Genomic DNA, 21,243 nt, shown 5'->3' with positions numbered 1-21,243 from the left:
GGCTTCTAACCATTTGTCGGAATTCAGGCCCACCATCGCTTCTCCATAGCTCGTAGGTTCATTGTTGTCTAGCAACATGACTTCCAAGACAGGATTACGTACCACTCTAAAGTAGTACGCATCCTTGTCATCCCACGAGGTTTGGTAGTGACTTGATCTGAAGTTTCATGATCACTATCATAAGCTTCTACTTCAATTGGTGTAGGTGCCATAGGAATAACTCCCTGTGCCCTGCCACACACTAGTTGAAGAGACGGTTCAATAACCTCATCAAGTCTCCACCATCCTCCCACTCAATTCTTTCGAGAGAAACTTTTCCTCGAGAAAGGACCCGATTCTAGAAACAATCCCTTATTGCTTTTGGATCTGAGACAGGAGGTATGCCCAACTGTTTTTGGGTGTCCTATGAAGATGCATTTATCCGCTTTGGGTTCGAGCTTATCAGCTTGAAACCTTTTCACATAAGCGTTGCAGCCCCAAACTTTTAAGAAATGACAGCTTAGGTTTCTCTAAACCATAGTTCATACGGTGTCATCTCATCGAAATTACGTGATGCCCTATTTAAAGTGAATGTGGTTGTCTCTAATGCCTAACCCATAAACTATTGTGATAATTCGATAAGAGACATCATGGTATGCATCATATCCAATAGGGGGCAGTTATGATGTTCGGACACACCATCACACTATGGTGTTCCAGACTGTATTAGTTGTGAAACAATTTCCACAATGTCTTAATTCTGTGCCAAACTCGTAATTCAGATATTCATCTCTATGATCATATCATAGACATTTTATCCTCTTGTCACGACGATCTCTCACCTTCACCCTGAAATTACTTGAACCTTTCAATAATTCAGACTCGTGATTCATCAAGTAAATATACTCAACATCTACTCAAATCATCTGTGAAGTAAGAACATAATGATATCCACTACACGCCTTAGCACTCATTGGACTGCACACATCAAAATGTATTACTTCTAACAAGTTGCTTTCTAGTTCCATTTTACTGAAAACGAGGCTTTCAGTCATCTTGCCCATGTGGTATGATTTGCATGTCTCAAGTGATTCAAAATCAAGTGAGTCCAAACGGTCCATTTGCATGGAGTTTCTTCATGCATATACACCAATAGACATGGTTCGCATGTCTCAAACTTTTCAAAAATGAGTGAGCCCAAAGATCCATCAACATGGAGCTTCTTCATGCATTTTATACCGATATGACTTATGTGGCAGTGCCACAAGTAGGTGGTACTATCATTACTATCTTATATCTTTTGGCATGAACATGTGTATCACTACGATCGAGATTCAATAAACCATTCATTTTTGGGTGCAAGACCATTGAAGGTATTATTCAAATAAACAAAGTAACCATTATTCTCCTTAAATGAATAACCGTATTGCGATAGACATAATCCAATCATGTCTATGCTCAATGCAAACACCAATCTCGATGGTAGAGGGAGCGTGCGATGCTTGATCACATCAAGCTTGGGAAAAACTTCCAACACATATCGCCAGCTCACCTTTAGCTAGTCTCCGTTTACTCCGTAGCCTTTTATTTCGAGTTTACTAACACTTAGCAACCGAACCGGTATCTAATACCATGGTGCTACTAGGAGTACTAGTAAAGTACACATCAACACAATGTATATCCAATATACTTCTATCGACCTTGCCAGCCTTCTTATCTACCAAGTATCTAGGGTAATTCTGCTCCAGTGGATGTTCCCCTTATTACAGAAGCACTTAGTCTCGGGTTTGGGTTCAACCTTGGGTTTCTTCACTAGAGCAGCAGCTGATTTGCCGTTTCATGAAGTATCCCTTCTTGCCCTTGCCCTTCTTGAAACTAGTGGTTTCACCAACCATCAACAATTGATGCTCCTTCTTGATTTCTACTTTTGTGGTGTCAAACATCGTGAATATCTCAAGGATCATCATATATGTCCCCGATATATTATAGTTCATCACAAAGCTCTAGCAGCTTGGTGGTAATGACTTCGGAGAAACATCACTATCTCATCTGGAAGATCAACTCCCACTCGATTCAAATGATTGTTGTACTCAGACAATCTGAGCACAAGCTCAACAATTGAGCTTTTCTCCCTTAGTTTGCAGGCTAAGAAAATCATCGGAGGTCTTATACCTCTTGACGTGGGCACGAGCCTGAAATCCCAATTTCAGCCCTCGTAACATCTCATATGTTTCGCGACGTTTCAAAACGTCTTCGGTGCCTCAACTCTAAACCGTTTAACTGAACTATCATGTAGTTATCAAAATGTGTATGTCAGATGTTCGCAACATCCAAAGACGACGTTCGAGGTTCAGCACACTGAGTGGTGCATTAAGGACATAAGCCTTCTATGAAGCAATGAGGACAATCCTCAGTTTACGGACCTAGTCCGCATAATTGCTACTATCAACTTTCAACTAAATTTTCTCTAGGAACATATCTAAACAGTAGAACTAAACCGCGAGCCACGACATAATTTGCGAAGACCTTTTGACTATGTTCAGGATAATTAAGTTCATCTTATGAACTCCCACTCAGATAGACATCCCTCTAGTCATCTAAGTGATTACATGATCCGAGTCAACTAGGCCGTGCCCGATCATCACGTGAGACGGACTAGTCATCATCGGTGAACATCTTCATGTTGATCGTATCTACCATACGACTCATGCTCGACCTTTCGGTCTCTTGTGTTCCGAGGCCATGTCTGTACATGCTAGGCTCGTCAACTCAACCTAAGTGTTTCGCGTGTGTAAATCTGTCTTACACCCGTTGTATGTGAACGTTAGAATCTATCACACCCGATCATCATGTGGTGCTTCGAAACAACGAACTGTCGCAACGGTGCACAATTAGGGGAAACACTTTCTTGAGATTATTATGAGGGATCATCTTATTTACTACCGTCGTTCTAAGTAAATAAGATGCAAAAACATGATAAACATCACATGCAATCAAATAATAGTGACATGATATGGCCAATATCATATAGCTCCTTTGATCTCCATCTTGGGGCTCCATGATCATCTTGTCACCGGCATGACACCATGATCTCCATCATCGTGTCTCCATGAAGTTGTCTCGCCAACTTATTACTTCTACTACTATGGCTACCAGTTAGCAATAAAGTAAAGTAATTACATGGCGTTGTTCAATGACACGCAGGTCATACAATAAATAAAGACAACTCATATGGCTCCTGTCGGTTGTCATACTCATCGACATGCAAGTCGTGATTCCTATTACAAGAACATGATCAATCTCATACATCACATATCATTCATCACATTCTTCTTGGCCATATCACATCATATAGCATACCCTGCAAAAACAAGTTAGACGTCCTCTAATTGTTGTTTGCATGTTTTACGTGGCTGCTATGGGTTTCTAGCAAGAACGTTTCTTACCTACGCAAAACCACAACGTGATATGCCAATTGCTATTTACCCTTCATAAGGACCCTTTTCATCGAATCCGTTCCGACTAAAGTGGGAGAGACTGGCACCCGCTAGCCACCTTATGCAACTAATGCATGTCAGTCGGTGGAACCTGTCTCACGTAAGAGTACGTGTAAGGTCGGTCCGGGCCGCTTCATCCCACAATACCGTCGAAACAAGATTGGACTAGTAACGGTAAGCATATTGAACAAAATCAACGCCCACAACTACTTTGTGTTCTACTCGTGCATAGAATCTATGCAATAGACCTAGCTCATGATGCCACTGTTGGGGAACGTAGCAGAAATTCAAAATTTTCCTACGTGTCACCAAGATCTATCTATGGAGAAACCAGCAACGAGGGGAAGGAGAGTGCATCTACATACCCTTGTAGATCGCTAAGCGGAAGCGTTCAAGAGAACGGGGTTGAAGGAGTCGTACTCGTCGTGATCCAAATCACCGGAGATCCTAGTGCCGAACGGACGACACCTCCGCGTTCAACACACGTACAGCCCGGTGACGTCTCCCATGCCTTGATCCAGCAAGGAGAAAGGGAGAGGTTGAGGAAGACTCCATCCAGCAGCAGCACAACGATGTGGTGGTGGTGGAGGAGCGTGGTACTCCAGCAGGGCTTCGCCAAGCACCGCAAGAGACGAGGAGGGAGAGGGGTAGGGCTGCGCCAAGGAGAGGAACTCGTGTGTCTTGGGCAGCCCAAACCTCAAGTATATATAGGGGAAGGGGAGGGGCTGCGCCCCCACCTAGGGTTCCCTTCCTAGGGGTGGCGGCAGCCCCCAGATCCCATCTGGGTGGCGGCCAGGTGGAGGGGAGAGGGAGGCGCACTAGGCATGGGCCTTAAGGCCCATCTGCCCTTAGGGTTTGCCCCCCTCCTCCCCTTAGGCGCCTTGGGCCCTTGTGGGGGGGGGGGGGGCGCACCAGCCCACCTGGGGCTGGTCCCCTCCCACACTTGGTCCATGCAGCCCTCCGGGGCTTGTGGCCCCACTTGGTGGACCCCCGGGACCCTCCCGGTGGTCCCGGTACATTACCGATAAAACATGAAACTTTTCCGGTGACCAAAACAGGACTTCCCATATATAAATCTTTACCTCCGGACCATTCCGGAACTCCTCGTGACGTCCAGGATCTCATCCGGGACTCCGAACAACATTCGGTAACCACATACAAACTTCCTTTATAACCCTAGCGTCATCGAACCTTAAGTGTGTAGACCCTACGGGTTCGGGAACCATGCAGACATGACCGAGACGTTCTCCGGTCAATAACCAACAGCGGGATCTGGATACCCATGTTGGTTCCCACATGTTCCACGATGATCTCATCGGATGAACCACGATGTCGAGTATTTGATCAATCCCGTGTACAATTCCCTTTGTCTAGCGGTATTGTACTTGCCCGAGATTCGATCGTCGGTATCCCGATACCTTGTTCAATCTCGTTACCGGCAAGTCTCTTTTACTCGTTCCGTAACACATCATCCCGTGATCAACTCCTTGGTCACATTGTGCACATTATGATGATGTCCTACCGAGTGGGCCCAGAGATACCTCTCCGTTTACACGGAGTGACAAATCCCAGTCTCGATTCGTGCCAACCCAACAGACACTTTCGGAGATACCTGTAGTGTACCTTTATAGCCACCCAGTTATGTTGTGACGTTTGGCACACCCAAAGCACTCCTACAGTATCCGGGAGTTGCACAATCTCATGGTCTAAGGAAATGATACTTGACATTAGAAAAGCTTTAGCAAACGAACTACATGATCTTGTGCTAGGCTTAGGATTGGGTCTTGTCCATCACATCATTCTCCTAATGATGTGATCCCGTTATCAACGACATCCAATGTCCATGGTCAGGAAACCGTAACCATCTATTGATCAACGAGCTAGTCAACTAGAGGCTTACTAGGGACATGGTGTTGTCTATGTATCCACACATGTATCTGAGTTTCCTATCAATACAATTCTAGCATGGATAATAAACGATTATCATGACCAAGGAAATATAATAATAACCAATTTATTATTGCCTCTAGGGCATATTTCCAACAAACCGAGGGACCGAAAAGGCCTCGTGTGTGTTGCAGCCCAACACCCCTCCATTTTGGCCCAAAACCCTCTCCATCATCCAGAGCGTTCGATCATGATCGCGTGGCCGAAACCGCACCTCATTTGGACTCTCCTAGCTCCCTCTGTCTATAAATAGGTGTTCTCCCCCAAAATTTCCAGATCAAACCACCCCCCAAACCCTAGCTCCGCTCCATCCGCGCACCGGACACGTCCGGTCCGTGCCGGACAAATCCTGCCGCCGCGCCCGCGCCAATCGGCGCGCGACACATGGCACGCCCCCGCAGCCGCCGCTCTGGCCCGGGAGGCCCAAGTCGGGGCCCCGCGAGCCCGTCGCCCGCGCCGCCCGGTGGCTCCTCCGCCGCCGCCTTTGACTCAGGCGCCGGCCCGCGCCGGCCACCACCTCGCCGCGCTGCCGCGCCGGCCGGTGCGCCCTCGCCGGACCTCGCCTCCACGCCGCCCCATCGCCGGCGTCCCTCACCGCCGCCTCCACAGCGCCGCCCAAGTCCCACTCCGGCCGGCCCCCGCTTCCCCGTTGAGCTCCGGCGGTCAACCTCCTCCCCGGTGAACAGTTTCTGGCGAGCCTCGAAGTCCGCGCCCGGCTGGATCTAGATCTAGGAAAATATCTCGGTTGACTTTTGCCCGAAACCCTAATTATTTTGCCCATGTTCATCATGTCGTAACTTTGCATCCGTAGCTCCGTTTTGGACATTTAGCATATCAAAATGTTCGTCTCAGAGAGCACATCATTTCATCTCATTGCATCATTTTCATTTGAGTTCATCTTGATGCCCGAAATGCTGCTGGAAGAATGCTATTTGAGATAATTGTCAGATCTGCTGCTCCAATTAGATATTTGTCATTTTTGCCATGATTTTTGTGTGCATGATATGCCCCTGAGATCTACATGAGTTTTGTTATATGTTTTGCCATCTATCCAGAGGTGCAACCCATGTATTTTTATGATGTGTGTGGTGACTAGCACAAGCTTGCAAAGTGGTGCAATCGTTAATGCTGATTTCAGGGACTTAGCAATTCCACTAAGTCCTTGATCTGTTTATCTCAATATGCCATATGTTCATGTTGTTTCCTAGTGATCCGTGCCTCTTTTGAGGATGATCAGTAAGGGTGTTTTGTTAATCTTGTAGTGCTCTATCCATCCATGTCTTTGTTTGCAATTATGGAGCACTCTAGCTTGAGTCAATCAAGCTCTACTTTTGTCATTTCGTGAATCTGGGCAGATTGTCTACTTGTTAGCGATTTTGCGGAGGATGTTGTAGTTGATCAATGCATGCTATGTTATTGTTCTTGCCATGTCTGGCTTGTATAATATGTATTATTGGTGGGTGCATGCTTAGATTGTCATGAATTGCTCTATAGTGAGTGCATCGAGCTTGTAAACATGCCTACTTGATATCTGATTTGCATGCTCCAGTTTTTCACTAAGTCTGTGAACTGATTATGTTTTTTGCCATGTTCAGATGCTTGCAAATGTATTTTCTGATCCCTTTTGGCTCAAGGTCACTAAGGGACTTTTGTTAAGCTCTTTTAGTAGCTCCATTACATGCTTTACTTTGCCATGTTCAGGTCCTGTAGCATATAGTTTTCATGCTCCAAAGTGTGCTACCTGATCTGAAATTCCAGACAAGTGTTAATTTCACTAAGTCTGAAATTTGTTTACCAAATGCATTTTTGCCATGCTTGTTTGAACCTGTTAATGGATGAATTGGCCGTAGCTCAGTGTTCCTCTTTTGTTAAGAATCATGAATGGATCCCTGCCATGTATTTTGATGCCATGTTTGGGTGCTGTAGCATGTTCATCTTGTTGCATTTAGATGGCTACGTGCTGTATAACGCAGACCGGTGCCATATTTGAATTGCTTGCCATTTCCAAACCGTAACTCCGATTCCGGCGTTCTTTATACCGTTTTCAAGACATTTCATCTCACCTTTCCAGTGGCACACTTGGATTTCCATGTTGAGGCCAGGTTCATGCATTCCTTGTCAAATCTTGCATATGCATCACATGTTGCATCCCGCATAGCATACCATGTTTGCATCATATTGTTTGAGCTTTGCACGTGGTTGATTGTGTCCTTGTTGCTTGTTTGTCTTGTTTGGGTAGAGCCGGGAGACGAGTTCGCTAACGAGGAGCCCGTTGAGTTTGCTTTCGAGGATCCAGTCAACTCTAACAACCTTGCAGGCAAGATGATCATACCCTCGAAATCACTACTATCTTTGCTTTGCTAGATGCTCGCTCTTTTGCTATGCCTATGCTACGATGCCTACCACTTGCTTGTCATGCCTCCCAAATTGCCATGTCAAACCTCTAACCCACCATGTCCTAGCAAACCGTTGATTGGCTATGTTACCGCTTTGCTCAGCCCCTCTTATAGCGTTGCTAGTTGCAGGTGAAGATTGGAGACCGTTCCTTGTTGGAACATTATTTACTTGTTGGGATATCATTATATTATTTTGTTATCTTAATGCATCTATATACTTGGTAAAGGGTGGAAGGCTCGGCCTCTCGCCTAGTGTTTTGTTCCACTCTTGCCGCCCTAGTTTCCGTCATATCGGTGTTATGTTCCCAGATTTTGCGTTCCTTACGCGGTTGGGTGATAATGGGAACCCCTTGATAGTTCGCCTTGATTAAAGCTTTTCCAGCAATGCCCAACCTTGGTTTTACCATTTGCCACCTAGCCTCTTTTTCCCTTGGGTTTTCGGAGCCCGAGGGTCATCTTATTTAAACCCCCCGGGCCAGTGCTCCTCTGAGTGTTGATCCGAACCAGGCAGCCTGCGGGGCCACCTCGGGGAAACTCGAGGGCTGATTTTACTCGTAGCTTGACATATCTGAGTGTGCCCTGAGAACGAGATATGTGTAGCTCCTATCGGGATTTGTCGGCACATTCGGGCGGTGTTGCTGGATTTGTTTTAACTTGTCGAAGTGTCTTGTAGAACCGGGATACCGAGTCTAATCGGAATGTCTCGGGAGAAGGTCTATTTCTTCGTTGACCGTGAGAGCTTGTCACGGGCTAAGTTGGGACTCCCCTGCAGGGCTTTGAACTTTTGAAAGCCGTGCCCGCGGTTATGGGCAGATGGGAATTTGTTAATGTCCGGTTGTAGATAACTTGAACCTTAACTTAATTAAAATGAATCAACTGTGTGAGTTACCGTGATGGTCTCTTCTCGGCGGAGTCCGGGAAGTGAACACGGTGTTGGAGTAATGCTTGCCACAGGTTGTTCTCTAGTTATTCGTTCGCGCTTTGCCTTCTCTTCTCGCTCTCTTTTGCGAACAGGTTAGCCACCATATATGCTAGTCGCTTGCTGCAGCTCCACATTTTTACCTTGCCTTACCTATAAGCTTAAATAGTCTTGATCGCGAGGGTGCGAGATTGCTGAGTCCCTGTGGCTCACAGATTACTTCCAAACCAGATGCAGGGTCTGATGACTCCGTTCCAGATGACGCGCTTGAGCTCAAGTGGGAGTTCGATGAGGACTCACGCCGTTACTATGTGTCTTTCCCTGACGATCAGTAGTGGTGCCCAATTGGGGCGATCGGGTCCGTGTCGCATGTTGGGTTTATCTTTTATTTTAGCGCCGTAGTCGGGCCATGAGTGTTTGATTGATGTAATGCTATTTATATACTTTGATTGACGTGGCGAGTGTAAGCCAACTATGTTCCTCCCCTTTTATTATCTATATTACATGGGATGTTGTGAAGATTGCCTAACTTGCGACATTGCTTTCAATGCGGTTATGCCTCTAAGTCGTGCCTCGACACGTGGGAGATATAGCCGCATCGAGGGCGTTACACGTAGGCAGAGGAACTTGTTGACTGAGCACGCGCGATGTCAAGCTCAGCCTAGAGCCCTAGATGTGCACCATTTGCGGTGAGCATGGTGCGGGTTTCAACGCGCTTCGATGCCGACGACCTGCAACGCTGCGTCGCCTCGTCATCTGGCTCCAGTACGAGCGCCGCGAGGACGAGTTTGACCACCGCCGCTGCTCGATACCTGTAGCCGGACAACCTCGCTCCTCGAATGTGCCCGCTCCGTGGTCTTCCCCATAAAATCCTCCGGCGATGAATCGTACACCGGTGATGGCGTCACCAATGGCGGCTCCAGGAATTTGCAACCAGGTATTCATGTGTATTCATTTTGTCAAAATCATTGTTGTTTTTCGAAAGTTGTCACAGTTTTACCAAAATCAATACTATTTTGTAAAAATCATGGGTATTCACATGAAGACCCAAGAATACCCTTAGCGCCCCCCCTAGGCGTCACTGGTCAACATGGCCATGGACGGCAACATTCACTCGCTCGTGGTCATGTTCCTCCAAGAGGGCACCATCGCCAGCAGCTCCATATCTTGGACGCCAAGTGCTTGATAGAATGCCCACATTAGAGATAAATCAAAGGGGAGAAATAGATTGCCACATGGACTAGAACCAGTCAAAACCGTGCCGAGTCAGCACAAAACCAGCTTTGGTGTGATAGCGGTACGAAACTTGTCCGGTTTCAAGAGTTCAGGGTGTAAGTTGTCCGGTTTCGAAGTTGAGGGATCAAATCTAGACTTCGTCAAAAGTTGAGAGACGAAAAATATACTTTTCTCTATATGTTTTCAACCACATTTTCTTGGATCTATTCCATGCTTTTCAGTGATGTCCCTTCAGTGGCAGACGGCGTTTTCGTGGACTCGCGGAGTCGCTGCACATAAAGCATGCATGGATCACAAAAAGTTCATAACTGCCTCAATTTCCTCCTCTTTATTCATGACAGACGATATATAACACCACCTGGAATGGTTGCATTGCACTACTCTTGCATGAATCGATGTTATGACATGCATTCTCGTTACACTTCACTGCTGCAATATACGTGCAGCTTATTTAGGCTGACAATATGTCGACGTGTACGTATATTGTATCCACGTTACACTTCACTCCTGCACTATACGCAGCTTATTTAGGTTGACAGTGCACGTGTGTACGTACGGGCGCATGTATGGACGACGCAGCCAGACTAACGGAACTGGATGGGGTACGCCGGCGACTTGTCCGGGTTGAACAGCCCGAAGTGCTTCTCGGTGAGCTCCCCGGTCTTGAAGTTCTCGTTGAACATGGCGAAGATGTACGTCTCCAGCGCGCCGGGCCTCTTGGGCGTGCCCCCGCCGACGTGGTCGATCAGCCCCTGGTTGTACGCCCTCGCGTTGTCCGCCGTCGCCGCGAACCCGCTCGCCGACGGCCACCCGCTCTCCGAAACCACCACCCTCACCCCCGGCGCGCCGGCCCGCTCCAGCGCCGCCACCAGGGCGTCCACCATGGCGTCGAACAGGCACGTGTAGGTCAGCCCGTTGTTCTGGTCGCGCACCGTGGTGCCCGGCCGGAACGTCGCGTAGTTCAGCTGGATGTCTCGCGGGTTGTCCTTGTAGGCGAAGTAGGGGTACACGTTGGCCAGCAGCGGCGCGCCGGTGCTCGCCAGGAGCCGGGCCACGTCCGTCATGTAGGCCTGCGCGAACACGCCGTTGGAGGGCGGGAAGGTGTTGGTCACCGCGTCGAACCGGATCGAGGTGGACACCTTGATGGCGCCGAGGCCGGCGCCGGCGAGGGCCGCGTTGAGGTTCCGTATGGCCGGGACGATGTTCTGCGTGTCGCCGCCCAGGACCTCGTTGCCGGCGGCGATGTACTTGATGTTCACCGCCGGATAGTAGGGCCTGACGTTATCCCGGACCCAGTTCGCGGCGTTGGAGGCGTTGGCGGCGAGGCTGGCCAGCACGTCGGTGCCGCCGACGTCGAGGATGAGGCCGATGCCGGAGCCGCGGAGCGCGGAGAGGGCCTTGGCGTCGGCGAAGTAGATGCGCATGCCGGTGAGGCCCTTGGACCTGTAGAGCTGCACCACCTCGTTGGCCGGCGGGAGGTTGTTGGCGACCACGCCGTAGCAGACGCCGATCGTCATGGCTAGCTACGGGATCAAGGTTTCAGCTGGGTCTCTGCTGGCTAAAATTTCTGGTCGATGCTTTGCTCTCCCTGCTGCTGCGATAAGAAACGCCATTAGCTAGGATTACTTATAGTACATGGGAGAGATGAGAGATGCGTGCATGTGATATGCTTGCATCATTAGACGGTTCCTTATTCCACCATCTCATCTCATCTCATCTCATCGTCCATGATAGATTGATAGGGGCTCCCCATCTTCCTAGCTAATTAGGTGTCACCTCAGCCTGGTCATCCTAGCCTTAGTATTCCATGATCCGTAACGACAAGTCGATGACAGAGGCTGCTACCGTGCCGAATTTTCAATTATATAGTTTTATACAAAATTGGAAACTTGTTGGACTTTTCGTCGACAACTAGTTGGGTACGTACATACATCAATGTCCATTATTTAGTTTTTGAAAATCGTCGTGGGCTAAGTCTGGCCGCCTATGTGGGTATAATAAGCTCATGCTCATTCATGCACAATACTCCGTTGACAATGTTGCAATGGCGGATGAGATCGAATTTAAGTTGACAGTGATGAGCTAGCTGAATCTTACAAGACCCGATCGGCTGCTCACATGATTGGTCGTACGTGTCTTTTTCTTCTATACTACTATTAGAAAAGCAAACATTTTCTTTCTTAAAACCACCCGTCAAGTGTATCCAGCCTGATTACTACCGCCAGATTACCCCATTTAGTTAGCTCTAATGTCTCGGATTAATCTAACCGGATGCCACGCGTGTACGTAGCACTTACCTGCCGAGCAGACGAAATGCTCTGCCCCACGCACAATCAATCCATCCACCCACCCACCCACGAGGGAAAAGGAGAAAATAACTCCAGCCCTGCATCACCTTGATCCCCTCCGTAATTTTCTCTCATTTTGTTTTCTTCCTCTCTAATCGGCTCCCGTGATCGCACACTCAGCCTCGCCCGCCGCCTGCTGTCCTCGCCGCTCACAACGAGCACTTCTTACCAATGCAGCCGCCGCGGATGCCGATGAGCGCATGCCGCTGGCGCTGGGGACATCACAGTTCGGATGCCGCCGCCGATGATGAAGCTATGTACCTAGGGTAGGGGCATGGACCTGTCCTAAGAGCCCTACCCAAGGACATCCCTGAAAGAAGTCACCTTTCAATCGACTTGAAGGTATCCCACTCGACGGATTCAAGACACTCGACCAGGAAGCTACCACTCGACCAAGATCCAACCATTCGACTACCAGGAGATCTAAAATCACTCCGCAAGCAAACGGTCGGCCATTAAGTAGTCTTTATGCTCATCATAGCACTTTAATAGGGACGTTACCAGTAACGCCGAGTCTTAATGTATTTTAACCCTGCATTACTGAGGACCGGAGGGGTCTGGCGAACTCTATATAAGCCACCCCCCTCCTCAGTAGCAAGGGTTGGCACCCCTGTAATTCATACACATATAATCCAGTTGACCGCCTTCGGGCACCGAGACGTAGGGCTGTTACTTCCTCCGCGAAGGGCCTGAACTCGTACATCCTGGTGTATTTACAACTTCTCCATAGCTGAGATCTAGCCTCTCCATACATACCCCCTACCTCACTGTCAGAGTTAGAACCACGACAGTTGGCGCCCACCGTGGGGCCGGAGTCTTAGCGCCTAGTTGGAGAAGTTGCGATTGTTCCGATCCCTTTGATCATGTTTTCGTGCGGAGATTTGGTGGAGGGCCGCGAGATCCGTCTCGGCGCACTCACATTCATCGCCGGCAACTCCGCTTGGCTTCAGGAGGCTCTACTCGACATCGACGCCCTCCCCGTCCGCGGTGCGACGCACTTCCGCGCATGTGTTCGTGGCGTCCTCATGCGTCAGCCGTCGACCCAGTATCGGTCGGCTCCCGAGTCATCTTCCCGCCCTGACTCCCACCGGCGCAAGCGCTCCGGCCGGTCGAGACTTCAGAGGTGGGTGAGGCATGCCGTGGCCCGCCAGTCGGCAGCCCCACAAGTCGCGGCAATCGAGCCCGATGAATCCCTCTACGGCCTGTTCGACTGGCTCCGCGGAGACCGCATCCGAGTGCGGCAGCAGCGACCCGGCGGCAGAGGTCCTGGCGGTCGATGGAACACACAGTCCTCCCGGTTTCCCTCGCACTGATGGAGGCGCGGGTGGAGGCGACCCGTCGCATCCCCACGATGAGTATCTCCCCGAACCTCTCACGTCATTGCAGCGAGAGGAGCTTCGCCGCCGGAACATGGACGCACTCCACACTCCTATCGTCGGAGAAACCCCCGAGGCCCGGGCCTTGGAGGACGCGCGCTTGGCTAACTTGGCCGAGCGCACTCGACTGGAGAATCTCCAGCGAATACTCGACGAGCAAGCGCGTCAGCGAGCTCCCGAGTCCAGTCGACGTCAGCTCTTCCCGCCGACGCAGGTATATGGAACCCCAGTTAAGAATTTGGCAGCCGCGGCCCGTATAGCAGAATCGATTCAGCCCTCCCAGTCGGAGGCTGGCAGGGGCTTGTTGCAAATCAGAGCGTTGCTCCGGGCAACGGGAAACCAGAATTCCGCTGTTTCTCAGTCGCGGAATAGGATCCACAGTCGATCCGTTGCAACGGATACAGTCCAGTCGGCTCACAGCCCAAGATCTCCCCCGAGGCGTGAGGGGCGCGGAGACCGGCACGATCAATATAGAAGAAATGAGCAGTATGATCACCGGTTTGATCGACGTCGAGTGCCAACCCCTCCCCCGAGTTTGAGGTTCTCTTCTTTCTCTGTCTTGTGGCAGCTTTAGGTAGATTGCTAGGGGTGCTCCTGCTGCCATCATCTGAGGAACTTGAGGGACTAGTGCCCTCACTCATCTGCACTTGCTGCTCTGACAAGTTCTGGCTATCACTTTGGTCTGACATCATGCAAACTCTGACTGCTGACCCCGTGAATAGGTTATAGATGAGATAGAGTGGATAAGCATCACAAAATGCAGAGATTTTTGCAAAAGAATAATTCAAAAACTTAGTTTTAGTTTCCCACTGAAAGCATCTCGGATCTACCGATTTCTAAACTCGGTGATACCGAAGCAGTTTTGGCACCTAAACTAGTGAACTCGGTCAGACCGAGTCACAGTTCGGTGGCACCGAGACTGCTAGGGTTTCACAGAGTTCCAAAATTGGTCACACCGACAAGTAACTCTCGGTTAGACCGAGTCTCACTTGTGCAATGGCATAAGCCAAATTGGTGGGACCGAGTTTTTCAACTCGGTGGGTCCGAGATGGTTTCGGCGGAAACCTAAACCTAAAATTTTCGAATTAAACCTAATCTATGAGTTCATTGACTGGACAGAAGTTTAACAAACGTGGCAAGAATCATGATGATCACAATGTGCTAAGAATCGGATTGGGGAATAGCACAAAGATCGAGTCCATACCCTAGTTCGGCGGAGACTCGCTACGGCGGCAACGGCGGGATTGAATTTCCGTTGACGGCGACGGAGACCAGCGACTGGAGGCGGCTGGCGGCGAGGAGACGATCCGGAGACCAAGTTGGCAGAGCAGGCTATCGCGCGGGCGAAGGGGTTCGGAGAAATTTCCAAATTTTTGCCCGTGACTATATATAGCCCGACCCTGTCGGTGTGACCGAGTGGAACAACTCGGTGGCACCGAGATGCAAAACTGTATACAGTTGTTGCAACTCGGTGTGACCGAATGGTTCAAATCGGTTGCACCGAGATCGAAAACCTAGATCAACTCAATGATCTCGGTAGGACCGAAAGTAGGGTATCGGTCAGACCGAGAATCATAAAGAGGTTTTGGAAGTTTAAGTCTATGACGAATCGGGGACTCCGAGCGCTCCTCACACAGAGTGGTTCGAATCTGACTTGATCAAATTTTGTGATGTAGCATGAATAGAGTTTGAGACGAGAAAAGCATAGATAGCTAGAGGAGGTTCTTAGGCATTCTTGTCCATCCACTTGGCAAAAGGAAATAAAACCAAACAATCAAAACAACAAGTGGATGTCCTCGAATGAGTAAAATATGCAACCAGCATGCTCACACAATAAGATGGCAAATGAAATATGTGACAAGGCATGCATAACCAATTCTAGCATCTATCAAGCAATTTGCGATGACAAGGTCATCTATATATGAGTATATTGACTTAGGAGTCAAGTGAGAACACTTGATCATAGGTCATACTCATCGTTTAAGCTCAAGTGGGGTTACCACTTTTACATAAAGCATTGTTGTGTTCACATCTTTAGAGTTGCTTTAGCTCAAATCTTAGAGTAAAGCTTTCCCTAGATGTGATATCCCCCCTTAGAGGGATGAACTAACCTCGGGTTTTGTCGATGATGACTTCATGTAGATGTGGATGCTCAATGTTGATGTAGATCACTTGGAGCTATCCATTTGAGTGAATTGCACTTTCAATACCTACATGGGTTAGTCCCACAAGGAACAAACAAGGATATCCATAGACATAGAGTGATGCACACACAAGATGATGTCCATGAAAACTTTTAGGTTACCTTGTCCCTTGTCTTACCAACAAGAGGGTTTGTGACTCCTTGAACTAGTGCAAGATGTGGAAGTTGATTGCACTTGTTCTTGCCAAAATGATAAGAGTGAAGTATGTTGGCGGAGTCACCCTCAAGAACTCTCTAGTTCTTCTTCTTTTGGATCCACACCATCTTGATGGGAATCCTTGGAGTTGTAGTCGTACTTGATGAAGTGGAACTTGAAGTAGTCTTGGGAATCCACTTGACTAAGGTCTTAGGAGCTTCTTCAAATGCATCAATTTCCTCTTGAAGCTTGTCCTTGCCTTTTTGCTTGTAGTCTTGTGGTGGAAGATCATCTTGAGCTTGTGTCCCCTTGAAAGAAGTATCATAATTCTCTTGTTGAGGAACAAACTTTGTCTTGGGGTATTGATCTTCTTCCCACTCAACTCCATTGGCATTGAATTTTCGTTCAAAACCAACACCTTGATTCTTCCGGTGCATTCCTTGCTTGCGCACAATTTCCTCGAATTGCTTACTCCCGGCAAGGCTTTTGTACACTCCTTTCTCTGTAATTCCCTTCAATAAGCTATTTTCTTGCTCAAGTGTAACTTGGCTAAGAGAATCATTAGTGGAATCAGGAGAACTACCAGAAGCAACAATATTGGATTTAGCATGATCATTGTTACTGCTAGAGGAAGAATCTTTCTTGTTCTTGTTACTAGACTTGACTTGAGGCATGTAAGTGGATAAGAGTAAACGCTTGGCAATGTAAGAAGAACTTTTCTTGCGGAGATCATCATTGATTGCTTTTAAGAACTCATGCTCTTGCTCAAGATTGAGCTTTTCAAAGCGTAATTTCTCATGAGCTCTTAAAAGTTCTCGATGATCTTCGAAGATAGTTTCATGAGCTAACTTAAGAGTGTTTAGTTCTTTAGTTAGAGCCTCAATCTTATCCTTATCATTGTCATTCGTTTTATCTTGATTAGCATGATTAATTGACGTTCCATCATAGTATTCATCACTAGAGTTGTCAACAAGCAAATCATCACCTAACAAGTCATCTTCATCACTATTGAAATCAACATACTCGGGGTGTGTTACCTTAGGACCTTTGGCCATGAAGCATCTTCCAATTCCTTCATTTGGTGAGTCAAATATGTCGTAGGAGTTGGTTGACACAAGTGCTAGACCGGCAACACCTTCATCTTGAGTATCTTCGGAGTCGGAGTGATAACTTCTCTCGGAGTGGCTGTCGGAGTCGGAGCCGGATACCCATTCACCAACATGAGCTTGATGTCTTCGTTTTGTGTAGCTCCTTGATGATTTTTCCTTCCTTTCCGAATCCTTGCTTCTCCGTGAGTATCTTCGTTCATAACGATCATCTCTACTCCTTCTCTCTCTTGGTGGTGATTCTTTGCTTCTTCTTTTTGGAGAATCTTCTCTTCTCTTGTAGGGAGCCGTACACTCATTGGAATAGTGTCCGGGTCTTCCACAACTGTAGCCGTTTCGCTCTCGACTAGAAGATCTTTTGTCATTGTAGGACCTTGACTTGAAGCTTCTATCTTTGCTTCTACTCTTGTAGAACTTGTTGAAGTTCTTCACCATTAAGCTCAATTCTTCATTGAAGTTTTGTTTCTCACTTGATGATGCAGGGGCTTCACATGAGGCTTTGTAGGCACCACTTGATTTGTTGTGAAGTTCCTCTTTATCCTTAAGTGACATCTCATGAGCAAAAATTCTTCCAATCACCTCCGTTGGCTTGCGATCTTTGTAATTGGGCATCATTTGGATCAATGTGCACACGGTATCATATTTTCCATCCAAGGCTCTTAGAATCTTCTTAATGATGAATCTATCGGTCATCTCTTCACTTCCTAAGCCGGCAATCTCATTTGTGATGAGAGCAAGCCTAGAGTACATTTCAGCGGCACCTTCACCATCCTTCATTTTGAACTTGTCAAGTTGACTTTGAAGCACATCCAACTTGGATTCCTTGACGGAGTCGGTACCTTCGTGCATATCAATCAAAGTGTCCCAAATTTCCTTTGCATTCTCAAGACGGCTGATTTTGTTGAATTCTTCGGGGCACAATCCGTTGAAGAGAATATCACAAGCTTGAGCATTGTATTGCAACATATTCAAATCATCCGCGGTAGCTTCACGGTTTGGTTCTTTCCCATCAAAGAAGTCACCTTGCAAACCAACACACACAATAGCCCAAACAGCGGGGTTATGTCCAAGAATATGCATTTTCATTTTATGCTTCCAACTAGCAAAATTAGTACCATCAAAGTAAGGACCTCTACGGTGATAATTTCCCTCGCTAGACGCCACACTCTCCTAGGTTGTGAAACCAAGGCTATGACCACCAAAAGCTATGGAGATCAAAGCAAATGGAGACCAAAGCTCTGATACCACTTGAAGGATCGAAAGTATGTCTAGAGGGGGGGTGATTAGACTACTTGACCAAATAAAAACTTAACCTTTTCCCAATTTTAGTTCTTGGCAGATTTTAGCTATTGTAGGACAAGTCAAGCAATCATCACACAATTCAAGCAAGCATGCAAAGAGTATATTGGCAGCGGAAAGTAAAGCATGCAACTTGCAAGAATGTAAAGGGAAGGGTTTGGAGAATTCAAACGCAATTGGAGACACGGATGTTTTTCCCGTGGTTCGGATAGGTGGTGCTATCCTACATCCACGTTGATGGAGACTTCAACCCACGAAGGGTAACGGTCGCGCGAGTCCAGGGAGGGCTCCACCCACGAAGGGTAATGGTTGCGCGAGTCCACGGAGGGCTCCACCCACGAAGGGTCCACGAAGAAGCAACCTTGTCTATCCCACCATGGCCATCACCCACGAAGGACTTGCCTCACTAGCGGTAGATCTTCACGAAGTAGGCGATCTCCTTGCCCTTACAAACTCCTTGGTTCAACTCCACAATCTTGTCGGAGGCTCCCAAGTGACACCTAGCCAATCTAGGAGACACCACTCTCCAAGAAGTAACAAATGGTGTGTTGGTGATGAACTCCTTGCTCTTGTGCTTCAAATGACAGTCTCCCCAACACTCAACTCTCTCTCGTAGGATTTGGATCTGGTGGAAAGAAGGTTTGAGTGGAAAGCAACTTGGGGAAGGCTAGAGATCAAGATTCATATGGTAGGAATGGAATATCTTGGTCTCAACACATGAGTAGGTGGTTCTCTCTCAGAACATATGAGTTGGAATTGTGTATGTGTTCTGATGGCTCTCTCCACGAATGAAGAGGAGGTGGAGGGGTATATATAGCCTCCACACAAAATCCAACCGTTACACACAGTTTTCCAATCTCGGTGGGACCGAATCAACAAACTCGGTCGGACCGAAAAGGTAAACCTAGTGACCGTTAGAGATTTTCCGTGGGACTGACATGCAACTCGGTAGGACCGATATGGTTAGGGTTTGGGCATAACGTAATCTCGGTGAGACCGATTACACAAACTCGGTGAGACCGAGTTTGGTAATAAGCTAACCAGAGAGTTGGTCAGGTAAACTCTGTGGGACCGATTTGCTCTTTCGGTGAGACCGAAAAGTTACAAAAAGGAAATAGAGAGTTTACACTGCAATCTCGGTGGGACCGATTCGCTCTTTCGGTGAGACCGAAAAGTTACGAAAGGGAAACAGAGAGTTTGCAATCCCATCTCGGTGAGACCGAGATCCCTATCGGTAGAACCGAATTGCTAGGGTTTGGCAGTGGCTTATGACAAGTGAAACTCGGTGGCGCCGGATAGAAAGAATCGGTAGGACCGAGTTTGGCTTAGGGTTTAGGTCATATGTGGATATGGGAAAGTAGTTGAGGGTTTTGGAGCATATCACTAAGCACATGAAGCAAGAGGCTCATTAAGCAACACCTCATCCCTCCTTGATAGTATTGGCTTTTCCTAAAGACTCAATGTGATCTTGGATCACTAAAATATAAAATGAAGAGTCTTGAGCTTTTGAGCTTGAGCCAATCCTTTGTCCTTAGCATTTTGAGGGTTCCACTTTCACATCCATGCCATGCCAATCATTGAGCTTTCCTGAAATAGTCATCTTGGAATAGCATTAGCTCAATGAGCTATATGTTGTTATGAATTACCAAAACCACCTAGGGATAGTTGCACTTTCAATCTCCCCCTTTTTGGTAATTGTTGACAACATATAGATCAAAGCTTCGACAAATGATAATAAGCATGAAATATATCGTCGCTTTGAGAAGTATGTGACAAGTAAGAGCTCCCCCTAAATTTGTGCATATTTAAAATTTGCTTTGGACTGCAAATGCACAAAGAGTTAGAGTCATGGGTTACTCTTCCATGTCACATACATCTTGGTGGAGCGCTTAAAATGATAAGAAAGAAATACATGCACTCATCACCAAGAATAGTGAATGATCACATAAGATAGATAAGATGATAATATTAAGCAAACATTAAGTGTAGCTTATGATCAAACACATGATCATCAATGTCTCACGAGCAAAGACATAGTATCTCACACAAAAGCAAACAAAGTTCGAAAAACCACCAAATAAAACAAGAGAGAATAAAAGCAACACTCTCTCTCGAAGCCTATGATCTATACATTTTCTCCCCCTTTGGCAACAAGTTACCAAAAAGTTCCTAGAAAATGCATAGTGCTAAGTCGACACTCATGCTTGATCTTCAGGTGGTGGTGGAGTCCGGAGCACTCCAAGGACGAAGCCTTCTGTAGACGTGGTCAGAGTCGAGGCTGAAGTGGACGCTGGAGCTGGTGGAACTGAGGCTGTAGCTGGTGCAGACGTAGTGGCTCTGGGGTCAGCAACTGGCACTGCAGACGACCTCGGACCTCATGGCACTCTGGCAAAGGCATCAGTTGTAGTCTTGCCTCTCCTCTCCTGCATGTCATCCTGGAGCTGCTCCACTGCAGTCTGAATCTCTGTCACTTTGACATCCAAGTCATAGAACTTTTGTTCCATGATCCTCTCTAAGCTTGCCTGGTTCTAAGTTAGGGTGGCTAGTCCTTGCTCAATCCGCAGGGTGGATGCAATCAAGTAACCAAGCTGCTCTTGTTTGGTTTTCAGGAAATATTCAGATGCCTCCTCTTGAGTAGGCATCTTGGCAGCTTTCTCCTTCCTCGCCTTCTCCTTCTTGGCTTGTGCTTGGGCAGATGATGGCGCATTCTCAGTCATGACCACTTGATTATCTTCAAAGTCTGGACGGATGGGCAAGTGTTCCTTGTCCAATAAGTATATGCCCGTGTTGGCTCAACTCTC

The 21,243-nt window shown here is 47.6% G+C and overlaps 1 protein-coding gene across 1 annotated transcript; it reads right to left on the bottom strand.

Moving 5' to 3' along the window:
• Nucleotides 1-10,279: 10,279 nt before the first annotated feature.
• On the bottom strand, nt 10,280-11,663 carry LOC147981749 (glucan endo-1,3-beta-glucosidase GI). The gene has a single exon (XM_087514077.1). It carries the CDS (start codon nt 11,489-11,491, stop codon nt 10,559-10,561), a length of 933 nt encoding a protein of 310 aa, XP_087370203.1. The 5' UTR covers nt 11,492-11,663; the 3' UTR covers nt 10,280-10,558.
• Nucleotides 11,664-21,243: the final 9,580 nt, after the last annotated feature.

Source organism: Triticum urartu, chromosome 3A, assembly GCF_056163025.1.
Source record: "Triticum urartu cultivar PI428250 chromosome 3A, HENAU_Tu73, whole genome shotgun sequence".
Lineage (NCBI taxonomy): Eukaryota > Viridiplantae > Streptophyta > Magnoliopsida > Poales > Poaceae > Triticum > Triticum urartu.
The sequence above is the reverse complement of the archived record's forward strand: the minus strand, read 5'-3'. Positions and strand labels throughout refer to the sequence as shown.

Bases quoted from the DNA above. Each gene is read 5' to 3' on its own strand.
- LOC147981749 (XM_087514077.1), bottom strand. From the start codon at position 11,491: ATGACGATCGGCGTCTGCTACGGCGTGGTCGCCAACAACCTCCCGCCG.